General features: G+C 39.5%; 1 protein-coding gene across 1 annotated transcript in view; it reads right to left on the bottom strand.

Moving 5' to 3' along the window:
• Nucleotides 1–6,251: 6,251 nt before the first annotated feature.
• LOC122555226 (potassium/sodium hyperpolarization-activated cyclic nucleotide-gated channel 1-like) overlaps nucleotides 6,252–23,757 on the bottom strand; it is a 109,685-nt gene continuing 92,179 nt past the window's right edge. Inside the window, exon 9 of the mRNA XM_043701001.1 lies at nucleotides 6,252–7,101. Within this exon, the coding sequence (XP_043556936.1) occupies nucleotides 7,093–7,101 (9 nt within the window). The 3' untranslated portion in view covers nucleotides 6,252–7,092. The remainder of the gene's footprint in view (nucleotides 7,102–23,757) is intronic.

Here is a 23,757-nt window from a genome sequence, read left to right as displayed (position 1 = left end):
GCCAGAGACCTGTCACTGTAGCTTTCCCTGGTTGGTCATTCCCCCCAACAGTATCCAAAACAGTATACTTATTATTGAGGGGAACTGCCATAGGGGATCCTGGCACTGTCTGCCTGTTCCCTTTCTATCCCCTGACTGTAATCCATTTACCTTTCTCCTGTACCTGAGGTGAGACTATCTGACTGTAACTCCTCTCTATTACCCCCTCCGCCTCCCAAATTATCCGAAGTTCATCCAGCTCCAGTTCCCCAACGTGGTTTCTGAGGAGCTGGAGTTGGGTGCACTTCCTGCAGATGAAGTCAGTGGGGACACTAATGGTGACTCTTAATTTCCACATCCTACAGCAGGAGCATGCAACTGCCCTAACATCCATTCCCACTATTGCGAATTCCCAAAGAGACTATTGAAACAACTAGTAACCTTACTGAATCGGCGCACAGAACCTTTTTTGTTTTAGTTAGAGGAGGAGGATGGGTGGGAGACACTACCTAAGTAGTGTTTCGGGTAAAGCAACCGCCCAAATATATTGCCTCACTTACTCAGCAGTCCCATGTCCACTCCTGCTCAGTGTGCGCTCCGCCTATTCATAAGTTTTTAAGGGAGGAACTTACCTTCCCAGCAGCCCCCTCGTCATCACTCTCACCGCTCTTGCTGCTGCAGCAAAAATGGATGCTGCTGATCCCACGAGATAAGCAAAGAATTTGAACATACAGTTCTGTTGTTGCTGTAAGGGTTATTTGAAATGTAATGTTGACTTCAAAATGCCTCTGTAAATTCCAGAGGCTTGTTCCACAGTGACCCTGTAAGCTCCGAAGGTCTCACTGAACCAATGTATTTCAAAAATGACTACCTTAAACCAATAACTAAGCACTCCTGAATTTCTCAAATAAAGTAGATGCATTATTTCTAATCTTCCACAATTCCCGAGATTCTGAAAGAAATCTCAGAAGATTGGAAAACCACAAGTGTAACTCTTCTCTTCGAGAAGGGAAGAATACAGAAAGCAGAAAATTGTAAGCCAAATAGCTCAACATATGCCACAGGAGAATTGCTAGAATCTATTATTGAGGGTGTTATTGTAGGATATTTAGAAAACCAAAATTCGATCAAGCAGAGTCAATATGATCTTGTGAAAGAAAATTGTGCTTGACAAATTTATTATATTTGAGGATGGTCCATCATAAAGAAGTCCAATAAATTAAATATTTTAGTAAAGGTGTCCTTTATCCAAGTGTATTTGGACTTCCAATAATTCTTTGGATAAAATGGTTACTGCACAAGAGGTCAAGGTGTTTAAGTAATATATTAGGATGGCTAGATTTGCTAACTATCAAGTTAGATAAACAGGTCATTTTTCAAGTTGACATCACAAGAAATAGTGCTAGCTACTCGATCCTCAAATATTTACAACCTGCATGCAATTAAATTAAGGACCAAGTCTGTTATCAAAGTTGCTGATAATAGAGATAAGTAGTATATCAGTTGTGAAGAGGAAACAAAGAGGTTGCAAATGGCTTTAGATAAAGTGCGTGGGGTAAAATTTTGTATTTGAAATATAATATGTGAAATTCTGCAATTGTCTATTTCAGAAGAAGAGTAGAAAAATGGCATATTATTTAAATGAAGAAAGCCTACATATTGCTATGCTACAAAAGGATCTGGATGTCTTTGTAGACCAATTACAAAACGTTAACCTGCAGTTTCAGCAATTAGGAAGGCAAGTGGAATAATATTCTTTATTGTGTGGCGTTGGAAAGGCACAGCAGGTCAGGCAGTATCCAAGGAGCAGGAGAATCAACATTTCGGTCGTAAGTCCTTCATCAGGAATGTCCTTTATCAAAAGACACTTTTCGACTCTGATCTCCAGCATCTTCAGTCCTCACTTTCTCCTAATATTCTTCATTGCCAGGGACCAGGGTGTAAAGATAGGGAAATCTTGTTACAGTTAGCCAAGGCATTGGTGAGACCACATTGAGTACTGCCTATATTTTGCAATATTATATAAAGAAAGGAATGCCTTACACTGAAGGCATTTCAGATAAAGTTCACTATGTGAACAGCTGGAGCTGTGGGGTGACCTTATAGAGGTTTACAAAATTATGAGGGGCATGGACAGGATAAATAGACAAAGTATTTTCCCTGGGGTGGGAGAATCCAGAACTAGAGGGCATAGGTTTAGATTGAGAGGGGAAAGATATAAAAGAGACCTAAGAGGCAACTTTTTCACTATTCCCAGTTTGCAGACAATACAAAATCATGCAGAGATGAAAAAGTTGCCTCTTAGGTCTCTTTTATATCTTTCCCCTCTCAATCTAAAAAGTTGAAAAAGTGTGTGTGTGCAATGAGCTGACAGAGGAAGCGGTGGAGGCTGGTACAATTGCAACATTTAAAAGGCATTGGATGGGTACAAGAATAGGAAGGGTTTGGAGGGATATGGGCCAGGTGCTGGCAGGTGGGACTAGATTGGGTTGGGATATCTGGTAGGCATGGATGGGTTGGGCCGAAGGGTCTGTTTCCATGCCGTACATCTCTATGACTCTATGTTGTTTCCTGGGATGAAGGGATCATTATATGACAAAGTTGAATCGGTTGGGCCGATATTCATTGGAATCTTGAAAATGAGAGTATTTTAAATTTAAAAATCTAAGATTCTGGAGGAGTTTGCAGGGTGGAGAATGGTGTATCCAAAACAACGGGGTTACAGTTTCAATACAAGGGATCTTCCATTTAAGACAACAGATGTGGAGGGATTTCCTCTCTGAGGATTGTTAATCTTGGGATTCTCTTCAAAATATATTCAAGGCTGAGTTAGGTTTGTTTTTTCTACTACAAGGAAATTGAAGGTTTTGAGTGAATTGAAAAATGGAGTTAAGGACACAGTGAATGAGTGAGCAGGTGGGAGAGGTACTGTTGCTGGACTGGTAATCCAGAGACCCAGGTTATTCTCTGGGGATCCAGGTTTGAAATTGTTTTAATAAGTCTGTAACCAAAAGTCTTTTAATGACCAATGATTCTCATTAAATCACATACGGCACAATAAAGCCTGGTCTAGGTGTGATACCAGACCCACAGTAATGTGGTTGATTTTTAACTGCTGTTGAAATGGCCGAGCAAGTCACTCAGTTGTACGACGCTGCTAAAAAGCTCAACATTGAGATTTGATTTGAAGACGAGAGACAGGTCTTTTACCAAACAGCAAGTAGTGACAGGATGTGTACCATAAAGATCAGTGCTTGGACTCCAACAATTCACAATATATATTAGTGATTTTAACAAGGGAACTAAATTTCTCCAAGTTTGCAGACAATACAAAATCATGCAGAGATGCTTCAGTGTGATTTCATCAACTTGAATGAGTGCACAAAAACAGATGAAGTTTAAAATGCAAGATTATCCATTTGGAAACAAAAGCAGAAAGGAAGATTATTATCAGAATGATAGATTGGATCAATGACTTGGATGAGCAAAGTGAATGTACGACAGCTAAAATAGATGGGACAGCAATGGTGAGGATGACACAAACAGTCTGCAGAGGGATATGATAGATTAAGTGGGCAAAGATTTGACAAATGGATTATAATGTGAGGATATGCATTTTGGCAGGAATAATACAGCGTTATTAGTTAACTGGAGAAAGTCAGTAGAAAGCTACAGAACAGAAGGATTTAGGTGTCCTTATCTATGAATCACAGAAAGTTAGCTTCCAAGTTGAGCAGTTAATAGGGAGGTCAAAGGAATGTGGACCTTTATTTCAAAGGGAATAGAGTATAGAAGAAGGGAGATAATGCTAAAACTATATAAAACACTATTCACACCACAGCTGGAATACTGTGAACAATATTGGGCCCCTTTTCTAAGGAAAGATATCCTGGCATTGGTGCAGTCCATAGAAGTTTCATGAGGCTGACACTACATATGGAGTGACTGTTTTCCGAGAAGAAGTTGAGTAGATTGAGCCTGTACTTGTTGGAATGTAGAAGAATGAGAGGTGACCTTATTGAAACATACAATATTCGTAGAGGTTTTGACAGGGCAGATGCAGAAAGTTTGTTTCCTCTTGAGGTAGAGTCTAAGACCAGAGGCATAATCTCAGAATAAAGAGTTGCACATTTAAGACAAAAGTGAGGAGGAATGCATTCTTTTAGATCGTTGTGTATTTGTGGAATTCTATATCACAGAAGACTGTTGAGGCCTGGTCATTATGTACATTTAAAGCTCAGATAGACAGATTTTTATTCTGTAAGAGAAACAATGATTATGGGGAAAAGGCGGGAAAGTGAAGTTGAGGATTATCAGATCAGGCATGATCTCATTGAGTGGCTGAGTAGACTCAGTGGTCTGAATGATCTAATTCTGCTCATATGTCTTATGGTTCTTGACAGCATTGTTGAAAACTTGTGCCTCAAAACTGGCTGTACTTTGGGCCAAGCTGTCACAGTGCAGCTACAATACTGGTATCTACCAGGCAATATAGAAAATTGCTTGAGGCATGTCCCACGCATAAAAAAAAGAACAAATTCAATCCCGTAATTAACTTTTCAGTTTAATCTTGATTATGAGCAAAACAATTTAATGGATCATCAACAGTGCTATCAAGCAGTACCTACTTAGTAATAACCTACTCATTGATATTCGGTTTGGGTTCTGCCAGGCCCACTCCAGCAGAAAAGAAAGGCCTAACTCTTCTATTTTTATTTGCTATTCATCACTCTACTTGCACACTCAGGAAATCAAATTCTTCTTATCAGAGAAGTTGATCAGGATTTCAAACAGAGCTTTTAAGGCTATGAAGGTAGCAATAGTGCCACAATCCAATTACAGAAGTTCAGTACTCGGAAGAAGTTTTTGCCTTTATTTCTTTGCTGCATTCATGATGAACTGAACAAATTCAGAGCCATTCTGAACAGCATGTTTAATGCAGAAATAAACTACTGACTATGGACTCCAGCTCGCATCCTGGCAACAGTCTACGGTTACCAATTGGTATGAAATTTTGATATCCCATTTGAACTATTGTGAGCTATGCCCTCACAGGTCGCCATGACAAAGACACCTTTTTCCACTTCTCAATAACATTGCTCAATTTTGCCTATCACAGCTCATCAGGTGTTTTAACCTTCTTGATGTTTTTGTTTCCAGTAGATTCCACTATTCCAATGAATTTCTGGGTGGTCTTCCATATTACACCTGCAGTAAACTCGAAGCCAAGTTCAAGCTCACACCAAGTCTTGTTCTCCTGTCACCCCTCTGCTTACTAGTCAACACTGGCTCCCCATCAAGCAAAATATTGATTTTTTAAAAAAAAATTCTCATTCCTGTTTTTAAATAATTGCATTTTTCCTATTTCTTCAATCTCCTTCAGCCTTTCAATCTTCAGAGGTAATTGCAATGTGCTAACTCTGGCTTCTTGTACAATCCTATTGGGACCCAAGTTCTAGAGTTTCCTCTCTCCACCATCTGCCTCTCTGTCTCACTTTCCTCCTTTGTTGCACTTTGACCAAGCATTTGGTCATCTTACCTCATTTATCCTTGTCTTCTTTCCCTATTCATTTATGGAAAGCGGACATCGTCGTCTATTTCAACCTATCTTGAACTGATCCTGAGAAACAAATTGGAATATTTGCTATCTACAAAGTGCATTACAGAAACTCACTAAGTTTCATTATGTTAAAGGTACTATATTAACATAAGTTGTTGAAAAATTAACATTTTAATATATTACGTTGATAACAATTTCATATGAAGCTAACATTAGGTAAAATTCCAAGCATTTATGCTTTATTTTCAAGTTTCTTGATTTTTAAAAAAAAATGTAAATTCCCAAAGTTGCTTCTAATAATTGTTCAGTTTTGCTTCCAATCCTCATTTATCTACAGACAGCAGTCAAAGAGATGGGAATTATGATACCAGATCCTGACATACTTTGAATTCTGTACTCTAAAGCCTACTCTATATTCACTAGTTGTTAAGAGTAAGGATGACCAGAATATCAAAATAAATTATCCATTTTTTAATATGACCATACAGGCATCAGTGTCTTGCTGATGACAGCTATCATTCAAGGAAGAGCTTTAGACTTTGCACAAATAACTTTTATCAAGATAACAAGCTATAAGCATGAATCAATATGATCAATAGTGATATAAATGTTATCAGACTTGACATTATTAACAAACATCACAAACCTATAACTAAATCATATATTCATTGTATTCAGCTTTTAGGGTACAAAACAGGCAATATGATGCGATTCTATTTGACTGGTTAAAACAGTGTACAGTTTTGCACTTATATATTACCTTTCACCACCACAGAATGTCCTAGAATGCTTTATGGTTAAGCGCTATTAAAGTAAAAAGTCACCACTGTCCCAGAGGACTACATTAGACAGAAATGACTAGTGGTGGTTTAACCTGACATTTACCATGTCCCAGGTGAGGGGAGAGATCTTCATGTTGACCTCAGCCAGTGCAGGAATTGAACCCCCCACTACATACTCTACATCACAAACTAGCTGTCCAGCCAACTGAGCTAACTGACTCCTTTTCTACAATGTACTCACTGTTGTAAGATAGGAAACATGGTAACCAATGTCGTATAAACCATGCTCCCACAAACAGCAATATCATATTGACCAAATACAGTTGTTTGTTTTTGTGATGTTATGCAATAAATATTAGCCAGGACATCGAGAATAACTCTCTTGGTCACCTTTGAAACAGAGAGATTTTTCACATCTACCCCTGAGGGAAGATGGTATCTTGTTTTAATCTTTCATCTAAAATGTGGAACTTCCAACAATGCAACACTCAAGTGTCAGCCTTTGATGCGTTATGTTGAAGTCCTGAATGGGACTTAAATTGGCAACCTTTTGATTTGAAAGAGAGAGTTCCTAACTGAGCCTTGGATGACACTTGTTAAAAATTTCTTTTTTACAATTTTTATTATTTTTAAAAGCTCACTTGTTTTAATGAGGGACAAGCAATAACTATAAATTGGTTTTGTTGTAGCTGATTTTCAAACAATATTATACAAATAAAAAATATACAGATTTATTGATTATTCTTGTCCACTATGAAGGCTTCCAGCGATCTATGGCTTCTGTAACAAAACAAAAAGCAGATTAGAAAATACAACAAATAATCATTGTTAATAATATATATAACTAAAAATAGGAAGTTCATAGGATTTGAAATTAATGTTGATCACAAATAAGTGAAAGCAAATAAGCAGTTTGTTCTACATAACAGTTCTTTTTACTTTCATTGACCAACACTTCCACTAAGCTCAACTTTTAATTCTTTGTCCTGATCAATGTTAGCTCCATGGATTGAAGGACATTCTCATTACAAATGCTCAGTGTCAACATCAAGGATTCAGATACACAGTAAAGCTCCTTTTAGTCTATTCCAGTAACATGCCTTAATTTGATACCCCACTGAATTACTACATTATTTCAGATTCCAACATCCTGTCAGTGTGAATGCAAGTTAGTAATAATTAATGCTAAATTAAAGAATACTTTGTTTGCTGAATCCAAATTTCAAAGTGAAAAGTATGTGTCTAACTCATTCCACTATGTAGGATCAGTATAATGTTTTATTTATGCTTTGGATGTTTATTTTCAGATGGAATTGGTTTTAATAATTTTTTTGGTCAGGCCATTTTGACCTTTTTGGTGCAGATAAATCACTATGCAGTGAGGATTTTGTGTTAAATGCTGGCTGCTACCATCTATGTAACATTATAGACTCATTTTTAAAATTAGTAATGACCTACTTCAAAGGGTGTTGTTCTACTGTCAGTGGGAATGCAAGTTAATGGCAAATTAATGAAAAGTTAGTTTGTTGAATCCCGATTTCAACGTGTCCAACTCATTCCATTCTGTAACTCATGTTTGTTTACATAAATCACCACATTATGAAATCAGCAGTGCTATGAAGGTAAGTACACAGCACTGGAAAATCAATGATGATCAACTTTTCCTGCATGTTTGCAAAATCAATAACATAGGAGAGATGTGAGCAGTTCTTTCTCCTATTTATTAAATGGGATTTTAAAAAGTAGTTAAATGAAAAGAATCAAATATATTCATAAATTAGATAAATTGCAGCTCAGGATTCAGTCCCTAGTCCTTCAGCTTCAACAGAGGAGAAATGGAGGCAGCAACAGGATAAATTGAGGCCCAGGAATGGGTAACACACTTGTTCCTCTAATCCTTTACCCCCATATTGTGCTGTACCAGTTTAAATAATCTTTATGGTAAAATGCTATTTTCATGTAAATTCTTTTATCTGGAATATTATATGAGCTGTTCACAGTTCAGTTAGTTAATACTGGAAAACTGAACAAGGTGGAATGATTCTATACTCAGCTCTTTGAATCTTACCAAAAGTATGGCACTGACATCACTATGGATTTATAATTTTAACTCTTCCCCTTGATTTTCATTGTGACCTTTCCATTTCTGGCCCTCATTTTGCTCCAACCAGTTCAAAGCAAAGTTCAGGTGTGTAAGACTTTTATTTTTAATCACTCTTAGGACATGGGAGCTACTGACTGGCTAACACAGATTATCGTTCCCAAACTGCCCTTGAGAGGTTGTAGTGAGCTGCTTTCTTGAACTTCTGTAGTCCATGTGCTGAAGGTAGACCCACAATGCCCTTATGAAGAGAATTCCAGGATTTTGACCCAGTGAGACTGAAAGAACGGTGATATACAGAGGAACCTTGATTATCCAAAGAACACGGGCAGGGTGTATTTCGTTCGGTTAATTGAATTCCGGATAATTGAATGCCAGATAACATATTTTAGCCAAGATTTGGGACCTTGCAATCTTGCCGGATATTCCAACATTCAGGTAATTGACTGCTGGATAATCGAGGTTAGTCTGTATTCCCAAATCAGAATGGTGAGTGGCTTGTTAGGGAACTTGCAGGTGGTGGTGTTCTCATGTATTTGCTGCCTTCATCCTTCTATCTGGAACTGGTTGTGGGTTTGGAAGATACTATCTAAGGATCTATGAATTTCTGCATTGCTTTTCTAGAAGTACTGAGTGTAAGCTGTGGAGGGAGTGACTGCTTATGGATTTGATGCTAATAAAGTTGGCTACTTTGTCCTGGTTGGTCCCAAGCTTCTTGAATGTTGTTGGAGCTGCACCCATTCAGACAAGCGGGGAGTATTCCATACTTTCCTGACTTGTGCCTTGTAGGTGGTACATGGTATCTGGGAAATCAGGAAGTGAGTTACTTGCTGCAGAATTCCTAGCTTCTGACTTCGTGTTGTAGTCACTGTGTTTATGTGGCAGGTCCAGTTGAGGTTTTGGTCAATGGTAACCCCCAGGGATGTTGATAGTGGGGAATTCAGTGATGGTAGCACCATTGAATGTCAAGGGGCAGTGATTAGATTATCTCTTATTGGAGATAGTCATCACTTAGGATTTGCGAGCTGCAAAAGTTACTTCTAACTTGTCAGACCAAGCCTGGATATTGTCCAGATTTTGTAGCATTTCAATATGGACTATTTAAGATTCTGAGGAGTCCGTGATAGTGCTAAACATTATGCAATCATCAGTAAATAATTACATTTATGACTTGGAGGACAGGTCATTAAAGAAGCAGCTGAAGATGGTTGGGCATAGGACACTAGTCTGAGGAACTCTTGCAGAGATGTCCTGGACATGATGACTGATCAACAACTACAACTATCTTCCCAGTACCAGATATGACTCCAACCAGCAAAGAGTTTGTCCCCTGATATCCATTGATTCTAATTTTGCTTGGACTCCTTGAAGCCACACTTGGTTGAATGAAGCCTTGATGTCAAGGGTCACCTCACCTCACATCTGGAATTCAGCACTTTTGTCCATGTTTGAACTAAGACTGTAATGAGGTCAGGACAGGCTTTGGAGAGTCAGGAGGTGGAATCAAACCTTTTGGTGAAGGTGAGTTACTCGCTACAGTGTTTCTAGCATCTGACCTACTCTTGCAGTCATTGTACAAAAACATTTCAGACATGTCAAGCTACACTAATAGTCATGGGAGTAGGTCCAAGCACCAACTAAAGTGCTGGTATGGCCATACTGAAAGTCCAAAGCAATTAAAAGTTCATTGGACAACTAGGATCATTGAATCCCTACAGTGCAGAAGGAAGCAAGTTCAGCCCATCAAGTCTGCACCAAACTGCCAAAGAGCATCACACTCAGACCCAGCCCTGAACCCCCAAATTTACCGTGGTTAATCTATCTAGCCTGTACATCCCTGGGCCCTGCAAGGCAATTTAGCATGGCCAACCCATCTAACCTGTATATCTTCAGACTGTAGGAGGAAACTGGAGCACCCAGCAAAAATCCACACAGACCCTGGGAGAACATGCAAACTCCACATAGATATTCAGCCAAGGCTGGAATTGAACCCAGGTCCCTAGCACTGTGAGGTAACATTGTTAACCATTGTGCCACCATGTACCTTTTATAACTACCTGGTTAGCATTGAGGTCAGCAACTGTTCTGTACCAGCAGCACTACTGGGAGTAGTTCCCACAACTGGTTCTCAGCAGGCTGTGCAAAAGAAGTAGCCTGGGTAAAAGGTTAAGTGCAGCGCCTCACCAGGGCAAGTCAGATATTCAATTTAAAAGGCAGGATGTGGTCTTCCTGCTGGGATGGATCTTGCCATTGGTCACAGGATGCCTGAGCAGGAGGGACTCTCTTTCCCACCCCACCCAGTCAGGAAGGGAGCAGGGTCTCTATCACATGTCTTTCCACCCAATATAGGGGTCCACCACCCAGACTGCTCCTGGGTCATTAAATCCTACCCATCTGACTGCAAAGGAAATTATAGGATTATCCTACTTATAAATTACAAACAATGTTCTCCTAGAATGTCACTTACTTTTGAGGGCGTGTTGCCTTTTGGCTACCACTAACAGTATTTCCTCTCTCGCAGCAGGAAACTGTTTCAATAAGTTACTAAATTTGTCTGATGACAATGAATATAGTTTGCAGACAGTTAATGCTCGCACAGATGCTTTCCGGTAACCTTTAGTAAGAAGACAGATTTCTGAAAATAAATAAGAATTCTAGTAAATAACATCAGCTTTACTGTATCTATCTACTGTCCTACTGATATAATACAATTTGCAATTTGTTTGAAAAATGGTATGGATTTATTGGCTAAAACTTTATAGGACCAAATTTCCTGCTGGTAAAGGAAGGGTGCTTTTGCCTTTTTTATGTAACTTTGTCCAGAGCCTTCTCACAGGCTTGACAATGGAATTTCCTGCTATTGTACTGCTATGTGACATTTTAAAATAGTGGTTATGATTTGAACTACTAATCCAAAGGCCTGATATGATGATCAAAAGATATGGATTCATAATCCCACCACTGGGGAATTCAAATTCCATTAATCAAATAAATCTGAAATAAGAAGTTGGTATTATTAATGATTGCTGCAAAATATCTAGATAGATTTTTTTAAACAATCTGGTTTACTAATGTCTGTTGAAACTTTATTGCTGGAACAGCACAGCAGGTCAGGCAGCATCCAGGGTCCAGGGAACAGGAGATTCGACGTTTCGGGCACAGGCCCTTCTTCAGGAATTCCTGAAGAAGGGTCTGTGCCCGAAACGTCGAATCTCCTGTTCCCTGGATGCTGCCTGACCTGCTGTGCTGTTCCAGCAATAAAGTTTCAACTTTGATCTCCAGCATCTGCAGACCTCACTTTCTCCCCTTTACCAATGTCTCCCAGGCAAGAAAATTTACTCTACTTCTCAAGCTTTTGTGACTCCAGACCCATAGCAATGTTCTGCCATTTTCAAATTACCTAGTATCAAGTTACTACTAAATTAATTGAGTATAAATAAAAAAAACCTTGTACTGAACACATAAATAGCATTGCCTTTCCCATCCACTCTGTATTCTTCAGTATCATCTGCGAACATGTGCCAAAATTGGAAAATTTGTCTCATGGACTACATAAGCAACAGCCCACATTGTCTGAAAGGTGTGATTTTATGAGTATGATGATGTCCTAGTCTTTTCCATCATCATCCCAAGGTTTGTTTTGTCCCATCAGGTGAATCTACCAGTTATTTGCAAGCAAGTGAAATTCAATGAGAAGGAGTGCCATTGGAGTCCTCAAAGTTGTTTCCAGATCACGTGAAGTCTCATGACATCAAATCAAATGTAGGCAAGGAAGCCTCCATTGATTATCACTTATTGTTCTCTTTGAGGTGACAGCTAAGTATACTATATTGCCATGTTGAACACTATTTGGAAAAAAACACTGACAGTAACATTTTAGATATGAGTCTTCAAAGTCTACCACCAAGCATTACTCAGTAACACCATAACAAATGCAGCAGGTTAAGTGATGAAAGCCATTTCTACCGAACTGGGACTGACAGGTGCTGAGAGCCAACAAGAGGGAAAAATTGACCTTGTCCTAATCAATACACTTGTGGCAGACAAATTGGACAGAATTTTACCTTTATTGAGACAAAGCGTGGGAGTGGGCCTAAAAGCAAGAGGCAGTTTTCCTTGGAGATAGGTCAGGTTTTCTCACATGATTATGTTCTTCTCAGGTTACTACATATTCATGCACGAGTAAGATGCTAAGATTTATGGATAGGTGGGGAGAACGTTCCTTGCATCATATTTAAGTTGTACCCAGACAGCCCTTCACTTTTTGTAACGCAGGAGCACTGGCTCAAGACAACTTAGCTCCAGTGTTGCAAAAGGATGAATGATCACTTGAACTCTACCAAGATATGTGCTGCTATCTACTCAATGTTTAATGCCTTATAATTATAAGCTAGCATTATAAGGTTGTCACTGCACAGTACTATCACAGACAAGACCATCAGATGCCTGGCGTGCAATCTATATTTGTCAGTTTAATGTAGCGCTACTTGCACCACAGTATCTGCCAGAGTTCACACTTAAAGCATAAAAAGAGTTTATGCATCATCAGCTCACTAATCTTTCATCACATCTTAACACGTGTCTCCTGAAGAAGAAAAACATGAACAACTAGTATGAAGGTGCACAGGCATAGGCTCTGCACCTGCTTTGAGAAGCAGGGCCTGAGCTGGCAGGAAGTGGAAGCATGGCTGTGCTAATAAGGAGGTTGGATACCTACAGCTGCCCATCAGAAAGTAACATCTTAATGAAACATTGGATAAAAGTGGAGGCTCATGATACTAACAATTCCTTGTTTTCTTTGCTGCCTCCAGATGCCAGTCTCAAGCCAGGAGCAAAAGAAGAGGCCCCTGGGTGCCAGCCCCCTGTAGCACAATTCTGATGAGGAACAATAACATGCCTCAGAGGACGCACTGTCAAGGCTTTTGTTCCCATCATTCATCTGCAGTGAGATAACTGACTCATTGGATGCTCTGTCTAAAGTATGCTTGGAGTCATATTCTGGTGAACAGAACACTAATGTGGCCCCATGATAGACAAAGGAGAAATGGTTGAAGTTTCTGATTCATGGAGGACAGAGAACATAGAACAGTACAGCACAGAACAAGCCCTTCAGCCCACGATGTTGTGCCGACCATTGATCCTCATGTATTCACCCTCAAATTTCTGTGACCATATGCATGTCCAGCAGTCTCTTAAATGTCCCTCATGACCTTGCTTCCATAAACTGCTGCTGGCAACACATTCCATGCTGTCACAACTCTCTATGTAAAGAATCCGCCTCTAACATCTCCTCTATACTTTCCTCCAACCAGCTTAAAACTATGACCCCTCGTATTAGCCATTTCTGCTCTGGGAAATAGTCTCTGGCTATCGACTCTATCTATGCCTCTCATTATCTTGTATACCTCAATTAGGTCCCCTCTCCTCCTCCTTTTCTCCAATGAAAAAAAGGACTTAACTTTTAATTCACTTGTGGGACTTGGGCATCACTGGCTGTGCCCTGCACTTATTGCTTGTCCTTAGTTGACCTTGAGAAAATGATGGTAAGCTGCCTTCTTGAACGGCTGCAGTTCTGTAGATAAATCCACAATGCTGTTAGGACGAGAATTCCAGGATTTTGATCCAATGACACTGAAGGAAATGTGACATATTTCCAAGTCAGGATGGTGAGTAGCTTAGAGCAGAACTTGCAGGTGGCGGTGTTCCCATGTATCTGCTGCCCTCGATGTTCCATATGAAAGTGGTCAGGGGTTTGGAAGTTGCCATCTGAGGATCTTTGGTGAATTTCTGCAGTGCATCTTGTTAATGGTAAACAATGCTGTTACTGAGCTTCAGTGGTGGGGGGAATGGAATGTTTGTGGATGTAGTGCCAATCAAGTGGGTTGTTTTGTCCTGGATAGTCTCAAGCTTCTTTAGTGTTATTGGAGCTGCACCCATCGAGGCAAGTAGGGAATACTCCATCACACTCCTGACTTGTGTCTTGTATATAGTGGACAGGCTTTGGAGAGTCAGGAATCGAACCTCCTGGTGGAGGTGAGTTACTCACTACATGATTCCTAGCCTCTGACCTGCTCTAGTAGTTATTTTATTTATATGGTTAGCCCAGTTAAGTTTCTGGGGAATGATAAGATTGTCTCTTATTGGAGATGGTCATTGTCGAAAAAGATGCTGCTGGAAAAGCACAGCAGTCAGGCAGCATCTGCGGAGCAGGAGAGTCAATGTTTTGGGCATAAGCCCTTCTTCAGGAAGCCCTCGCTTTCTACTCCTTGGAAATGGTCATTGCCTGGCAGTTGAGTGGCATGAATGTTACTTGCAACTTTTCAGCCCAAGCCTGGATATTGTCCAGATTGTGCATTTGGATATTAGTTGCTGGAGAACAGGTCCAAAAAGAAACAAAAATTCCAATTGGAGGACTCACCACATATGGTGAATTAAAAACGTTTAAAGATGCAAGGGTGGGTGGCGTGTCAGAAGGTCAGACAGAATATAAAAACAGGAAAGTTCACCTAATTGCTTAATGAGAGAAAAATAGAGTACGAGGGAATTCTAGTTAGAAATATAACAGGCAAGTAATTTGAACTTCTATAGATATTCAAAAAGGGAAAGAGTTAACAAAGTGACCACTGGTCCCATAGAAAGTACATCTGGGAATTAATGATTGAAAATAAGGAGATGACAGATGAATTAAATAGGTTTTTTGCATCACCTGAACTGTAGAGAATATAAATCACACTCCATAAATAACTGTAAATAAGGAAATGGAAGTGTGGGAAAAGCTAAAGAACAACACAATCTTTAATAAAATATTACTGAGCAAACTGTTGCAAGTCCTTAGGTTCTGATGGATGTCATCCTAGGGACTTTAAAGAAGTTGCTTTTGAGATAGCCATGCATTGGTTTAATTGTACAGAATTCCCTTGATTTGAGAACAGTTCCATTAGAATGGAAAATAGCAAATGTAACTCCTTTATTCAAAAGGGAGACAGAAAGCAGGAAACTAAAGGCCAGTTAGGTTAACATCTATCATAGAGAAGATATTAAAAACTATTATTAAAAATGTTATACCAGGGCTCTTAGAAAAGTTTAAGGTAAGCAGGTAGAGTCAACATGAAAGAGAATTTATGTTTAACCACTTTGTTGGATTTCTGTGACATAATAACTTTATTGATAAAGGAGAACCAGCAGATGTATTATATTTGAATTTCTGGAAGGCTTTTGATAAGTTATTGCAGAAAATAAAAACTAATAATTTATATGGTAATGTATTTGCACGAATAGATGATTGACTAGCTAACAGATATGGAAAGTAGTCAAAAATGTTTCATTATCTGGCAGGTATAATTATTAAGTGGTGTGCTGTAGGGATCAGTGCTTGGGGATTAACTCTTTACAAATCAAATAAATGACCTTTTGAAGAGGCTTACACATGGATGGTTCAGTTTAATTTTCCATAAAAACCATACACATAGAAGACAGATTTCTTTTTAAATCATGGAGGAAAGTTTTTAAATGAAGTTGTGTTTACAGAGCTTTTGGAGAGGCCTACAGGTGGATGGTTTTGGACTGAGTTTTTTTAAATCAGAAGATTGAAAGCTGTCTGCTGGACCATTTGAGCAGGAGTTGTTTTTTTTAAAATTCGATTGTTTAACTAAGTGGTTGAATTTATTCAAGATTCATTCTTTTGATATTCTTTATTTCTTTTTTTTTGCATGCTTATCATTAACTCTTTGGGTAAAGAAAGGTTGGTTATTTTATACATAAGGTGTTGAATCAAACAGATACTGTTTGGGTACTGTTGAAAAGGATAATCTCTCAGAGGAAAATAGAAGAGACAGTCAGATCTAATCTAATCTAATCTTGGGCACCAAGAATGAATTCTGTATTAAGTGTTATGAAGGTGTAGAAGTGTACTGTACCTTTAAGAGAGTGAAGGACTTGGCAAGCACACCGAGTGCTGGAGACTTTACAATGTAACATTTGGTTCAGAACAAATAGTACAGGCTGAGTTGCTACGAGACCAAAATAAATTCAAATTCGGCCAATCAGTTTAAATTATACTCCAAAATACCAAATTCCAATCAAGTTTGAATTTAGTATATTGCCAATCTTAAAAGCCAATGACACAATCCGATGCTTTGGGAGTATAATACTGGGGAAAATTGAACAATTGAGAGGAGAACTTGCATGTAAGGAAACATAGTTCTCTTAAAGATGCCTTTATCGATCAGTAACCTGTGAAGCAGAATCCCCAAGAAGAAACGAAGCCAGGAATATACCGAAGAACTGAAAGCTGCCTGCTTTTGAGATAGGAAGTTTTGTTTTGTAAATCTTAATCGGGGGGGGGGGGGGGGGGGGGGTGGTTATCGGACTAGTATTGTGGAAGGGGAAGGCAAAAGTTAGAGGAAGGAATTGTAAATAGTTGGTAGTTAATTATTCCTTCAAGAAATAAAGTTGTTATTTTTTACTTTAAATAGTTCTTAACCTCTCAAATTTTCACAGATTAATGCATGGGATAAATCTTTTCTGTGTTGCTGGGTTAAGTTGAGCAGGATGGTTTACCCTGTGTCATAACATAAGCAGGGCTTGACACAATTTTAAAAAAATAATTGTTATAGAGGATTCTCCTGTCAAGGGCACAAATAGGAATTCTGCGACAGTGAACAGGAATCTAGGGTAGCATGTTGCTCTCCTGGTGCCAGGATTAAGGACATCTCAAAATGTTTGAAGCATACTATTAAGAGGGGAGTGAGAATCCCAGACATTTTGTACACATTGGTGGGAATGACATAGTTAGGGAAAAGATTTAAGCTTTACAGAGTGAATATGAGATGTTAGGAAGAGGATTGAAAAAAACAGAATCTCAAAAGTTGTAATCTCTGGTTTATTCTTGGTGCCAAGTTCAAATGAGGCAAAGAATAAAAGGATAATGGAGATAAATCAGTAGCTGATGAGGTGGTGTAATGTTCAGGGATTCAGGTTCTTGGATCATTGGGATCTCTTTTGGAGCAGAAAAGACCTGTTCAAAAAGGATGGATTTCACTTGTACTGGAAAAGGACCAATATCCTCGTGGGAAGATTTGTCAGTTCTATTAAGGGAGACTGTATTAGAGAGAGGGAATGGAGGGATCCTAAGTAGCAGAGTAAATAAAAAGATAGATGAGGATGGGTTTGAATCTGAAAAGTACAAGTTAATTAGGAATGGCAGACAAGAGCAAATCAGAGAACGAAGTAATTGAAGAATTAGACTTCATTTATTTCAATTCAATGGGTCTTACAGGTAAGGCTGATCGAACTCAGGGCATATTTGGTAACATGGGATTGGGACATTATAGCTATTACAGAAACTTGGCTAAGGAATGGACAGGACTAGAGACAAAACATCTGCAGATGCTGGAATATAAAGCAGACAGGCAGGAGGCTGGAAGAATACAGCAAGCCACGCATCAGCAGGAGGCGCAGAAGTCAATGTCCTTCTTCAGGATGGGAGTGGATGTGGGGGGAGCTGCAGATAAAGGAGTAGGCAACGGCAAGGTGGTGAAATGGGGATAGATGAAGACAGGTAGAGGGTTCGACTTAGTTGGTGAATGGGAGGACTAAATCCGGTTGGTGGAAGGGACCAGTGGAAGGGAGAGGGAGGGGCGGGATTGGAGTCAGGGGATGGGGAGGGAGGATATTTGAAATTGGAGAACTCAATGTTGAGTCTTCTAGGCTGGAGGGTGTCCAGGCAGAAAATAAGGTGTTGTTCCTGCAACAGGAGCTGTGGTTTGTTTTAGCAATGGAGGAGGCCAAGCATGGTCATGTCGGAAAGGGAGTGGTTGGGAGAATTGAAATGGGCGGTGACTGGGCGGTCTGGTCTGTCTAAACGGGTATGCAGGGCTGTCCAGGCAGAAAATAAGGTGTTGTTCCTGCAACAGGAGCTGTGGTTTGTTTCAGCAATGGAGGAGGCCAAGCATGGTCATGTCAGAAAGGGAGTCGTTGGGAGAATTGAAATGGGCGGTGACTGGGCGGTCTGGTCTGTCTAAACGGGTATGCAGGGCCGACCGGACCTCCCAGTCACTGCCCATTTCAATGTCTGGTGGCCCTCAGGTTAAATCACCACCAGTCGCTACTCTCTGATGAAGAGAGCAGTCCTGATGGTCTGGTAAGACTATGGTGAAACAACTGATGCCATAGGAGGAATAGAAAAAGAGACAAAAGAGGAGGAGGAGTGATGGTTTTGATTTAGGAAACCATTACTGCTCTAACTAGAGAAGATATTTCTGAAACATTATCCAGTGAAAATATATGGGTTGAAATTAGAAATCAAAAAGGAATGATCACCTTGATAGGACTATAAACCTCCCTACAGTCAGAGGGAAATTGAGGAATAAATATGTACAGGTTCTCAAATATATGTAAGAATAACATAATTGAAATAGTAGGTTATTTTAATTTTCCAAACATTGACTAGGATTACAATAGTGTTAAAGGTTTGGATGGTGAAGAATTTGTTAAATGTGTTTACAAAAATTTTCTTTATTAATATGTAAATGTTTCTACTGGAGAAGGAGCACAAACTTGACCTCTGTTATAAGACAGGCTAAGTGACTGAAGTGATAGTAGGGGATTTTGGTTCTAGTGATCATAAATAATTTGTTTTAAAATAGTTCTAGAAAAGGATAAGCCTTCCATAAAAAAAAATAAAGTTATTAATTGGAGTAAGGCACACTTAAATGGTATGAGACAACACTTTGAAAAATTGATTGGAGTAGATTGTTCAAAGGTTATGGGACATCTGATAAGTGGGAGACTTTAAAAGTGGATAATTCAGAGTCACTATGTTCCTGTAGGGTGAAAGGTACGACTAGTAGGATTAGAGAACAATGGATGAATAAAGATATTGAGGTTCTAGTCAAGGATTAAAAAAAACATATAAATTAGATATTAACAACTAAGTTCAAATGAATCTCTTGAACAGTTTAAAGAGTGTAGGGCATTCTTAGGAGTGAGATCAGGGAGGCAAAGAGACGATATAAGATAGTCTTGCCAAATAAGGTTAAGGATAATCCAAAGAGATTCTACAAGTATATTAAGGAACTACAGAGAGAATAGGGCCTCTTAAAGATCAACGAGGTCATCTTTGTGTTGAATCTCAGGAGATGAGAGATATAGTAAAGAAACATTTCATGTCTGTTTTTATTAGGAAGAAAGAAATGGAGGCTAGAGAACTCGGGGAAATAAATATTGATGTTATGAAAACAGTGCACATTACAGAAGAAGAAATGCTGGAGGTCATAGAAAATATAAATTGTGGATACATCTCCGGGATCTGATCTAGTGTATCCCAGGACTTTGTGGGTAGTTAGGGAGGAAATTGTGGGGCTACTTGCAGAAGTATTTGTTTCATCTATAAATATAGGTAAGGTGCCAAATGACTGGAGTGTGACAAACATTGTGCCTTTGTTTAAGAAGGGATCAAAGGAGAAGCCTGGGAACTTTAGACCTGTGAGTCTGACTTTGGGGGTGGGCAAGTTGTTGGAAATGATTCTCAGAGATGGGGTTTATATATATTTCAAGAGGCAAGGAATGATTAGGGATCAACAGCATGGTTATGTATGAAGGAAATCGTGTCTCATAAACCCAACTGAGTTTTTTGAGTAAGTAACCAAGAAGATCCATGAGGCAGAATGGTAGACATTGTTTATTTGTTTAGTAGACACTGACAAGGTACCACATGATCAACTAATTAGTAAAGTTTGATCAAATGGGATTCAGGGTGAGCTTGCCAATTGTATTTCAAATTGGCTTAATTGCAGCAGACAGAGAGTGATGGTGGAGGGTTGTTTATCAGACAGGATCCCTGTGACTAACGATATTTTACAGGGATTAGTGCTCAGTCCACTTTTGTTTACCATTTAGATGTGAATATAGAAAGATTGATCAGTAAAGTTTGCCAATGATACTAAGATAGGTGGTGTAGTGGACAGTGAAGAAGGATATCTAAGATTGCAAAGAGATCTTGATCAATTGGGTCAATGGGCTAAAGAGTGACAGATGGAGTTTAGTTTGGATAAATATGAGATCTTGCATTTTAGGCAAGACTTATACGATTAAAAGTAGGGCCTTGGATAGTGTTGTCGAACAGAAAGACCCAGGGGTTCAGGTAGATATTTCTTTGAAGTTTGCATATATAGATCACATATAGATAGGGTAATTAAGAAGGTGTTTATCATGCTTGCCTTCATTGCTCAGACCTCTGAGTACAGAAGGTGGAACATTATGCTGAGATTGTACCGGAATTTGGTGAGGCTTGTTCTGGAGTACTGTCTCCAGTTCTGGTCTCCCTGTTATTGGAAGGATATTATTAAACTGGAGAGGGTTTCGCAAAGATTTTGCAGGATGTTGCCAGGAATGAAGGGTTTGAGTTACAAGGACAGGCTGGGTCTTCTTTCACTGGAGGATAGGAAATTGAAAGGTGACCTTATAAAATAATGAGGGGTAAGGATAAAATGAATAGCAAGTGTCATTTCCTAGGGAGCATATCTTTAAGATGAGAGAAGAAAGATATAAAAAAGACATGGGGACAATTTTATTAACACAAACAGTGGTTTTTGTGTGAAATCAACTTTCAGAGGAAGTGATGAATGTGGTACAATTACAACATTTACAAGATATTTAGATAAGTACATGAATGAGAAATGTTTGGAGGGACTTTGGCCAAGCACAGAAGATGGGACTAGTTTATTTTGGGATTATTTGGGTCGGCATTGACTGGTTGAACTGAAGGTTCTATTTCCATGCTGTATGACTTTATGACTTAAATGAAAGGGCTATGTTGCTTTCTTGAGGGTGGATGTGGGAGAATCTAAAACAAAAGATTATTTTTTTAAAATAAGTGGTCATTCATTTAAGAGAGGGATGATGAAATATTATTTCTCACAGAAGGTCATCATTCTTTGGAATTCTGTTCCTTAAGGAGGTGGAAACTGAATATTTGAATTTTTTAAGATACAGTTGAATAAGTTCTTGATAAGGAAAGAGTTGAAAGGGGTCTGGTTTTCGAGGGAATGTGGAGTAGTCAAATCAGCCATGATCTTGTTGAATAGCCAAGAGGACTACTTATTTGTACTACTACTCTATCTTATTTGTGTTTTTTCAGATTAGATTGATTAGATTCCCTACAGTGTGGAAATAGGCCCTTCGGCCCAACAAACCCACACTGACCCTCCGAAGGATAACCGACCCAGTCCCATTTCCCTCTGACTAATGCACCTAACACTATGGGCAATTCATCATGGCCAATTCACCTGACCTGTACATCTTTGGACTGTGGGAGGAAACCGGAGCACCCGGAGGGAGAATGTGCAAACTCCACACAGACAGTCGCCTGAGGCTGGAATCGAACCTGGGACCCTGGTGCTGTGCACCAACATATAATGGTAGGAAAAGCAAGGTTAAAGAACACTGAAATCACTTTGGGTTCACTGGTGTCAATTTCTGAACAACATGTGACACAAATATAGCACTTTGTACGATGGTCCTGTGGTCTCATTCAATCTTTTGAGGCTTCAGTTAATTTATTTTCCTTGCAAACTACTTTGAGGGACAATGATCACTCTAGACACTCACGTGCACATCATGTGCAGCACTGCAAAGAGCATTGAAGCTCCCATTCACAGCTGTTCTCTGGGAGGAACATGACCTCTGTAAAGCAGAAACTTAAACTGAATCATTGAGTTTTGGGAGTCATGCAGCATAGTTTAGTCTCTCGAATTTTCAGTGGTAGATCAATGCCCCTTGCAAATGATTGTTTTAATCACACAAGCGTAGCCTCTATGTACTTCTGTATAACTTCATATTTATGCCTTACCCCGAAAATATAACAATAGGTTATAGTGCAAAGTGAACAAATTAACTTACGATTTATACCAAACCAAGTAACTCAATATGTTAAAGTTATAACATAAGTATTCATTTGAGGGCAAGAATGCTTCTGAACCATAATGGATACCCACATAATACAAAGTAATTCAGCATCAAATGTTGCCACTATCAGGTAATCTCAGGCTTGTCTGCCTCACTTCACTTCTACCCCAGCTTCCTCAGTATCCTCATCAATAGTGTTGGTTTCCTCAGCATCTCCATCAGGCTCCCCTTCTTCCTTGCCTGTATAGACAGATGATTGATCCATCTCCCTCTCTTTTAAGTTTTCACTCTGTTACTGAGTAAGGTTGTGCAGAGTGCATCAAACAATCATTATTGTGGAGGCCCTATCCAAAGTGTATGAGAGTAGTCCTCCTGAATGGTCTGGGCAATGTAAACGCATCTTCAGAAGTCTAATTGTTTGCTCAATGATTGCCCTAGTGGATGCACAGGCAGTGTTGTAGCCCTGTTTGGGATCAGGTTAAAGGATTTCACAGTGGGATCATAAGCCATGTCTTATCAGAGTACCATTTGTCCCCTATCAGCCATATTGATATACTCAGTGTTGTGGGGGTAAAACATTTGAGGAGCTTGGGAGTTGTGTAGAATGAAAGCACAGTGATAACTGTGGATAGCAGGTGCATACTGCAGGAATTATTGCCTATGCTCAAAGACTGGACATTGAGAGTGTTCAGGAATCACACTGGATGATGCCATGGAGTTTTGAGTACCAAGCATACAGTCAATAACTCCTTATACCTGATGGAAGCTGGTGATGGCTGCAAATCTGATGGTTCAGACATCTGGGTCACAGTGAACTAGACAAACTGTACTGGTTTCCTGTAAATCCTAACTGCCAATTGAACTCGCATGTTAACCTTAAGAGAATCCTGAACTAGGACTCCTAATTCCCTTTCTGCTTCAGATTTCTCAAGACCTTCCTCACTTAGAAAATAGTCTATGCCTCTGCTTTTCCTACCAAAGTGCATAACTTCACACTTTTCCACATTGTATTCCATCTGCCACTTCTTTGTCCACTCTCTTAGTCTGTCCAAGTTCTTCTGCCTGCCTGCCTCTTCAACACGACCTGTCCCTCCACCTATCTTTGTATTGTCTGCAAACTTAGCAATTATGTCCTCAGTTCCTTTGTCCAGATCATTAATGTATAACATAGAGTCATAGAGATGTACAGCATGGAAACAGACCCTTCAGTCCAACCCGTCCATGCCGACCAGATATCCCAACCCAATCTAGTCCCACCTGCCAGCACCCGGCCCATATCCCTCCAAACCGTTCCTATTCATATACCCATCAAATGCCTCTTAAATGTTGCAATTGTATCAGCCTCCACCACCTCCTCTGGCAGTTCACTCCATACACGTACCACCCTCTGAGTGAAAACGTTGCCCCATAGGTCTCTTTTATATCTTTCC

The sequence above is a fragment of the Chiloscyllium plagiosum genome, chromosome 12, assembly GCF_004010195.1.
Source record: "Chiloscyllium plagiosum isolate BGI_BamShark_2017 chromosome 12, ASM401019v2, whole genome shotgun sequence".
In the NCBI taxonomy this organism is placed as follows: domain Eukaryota; kingdom Metazoa; phylum Chordata; class Chondrichthyes; order Orectolobiformes; family Hemiscylliidae; genus Chiloscyllium; species Chiloscyllium plagiosum.
The sequence above is the reverse complement of the archived record's forward strand: the minus strand, read 5'-3'. Positions and strand labels throughout refer to the sequence as shown.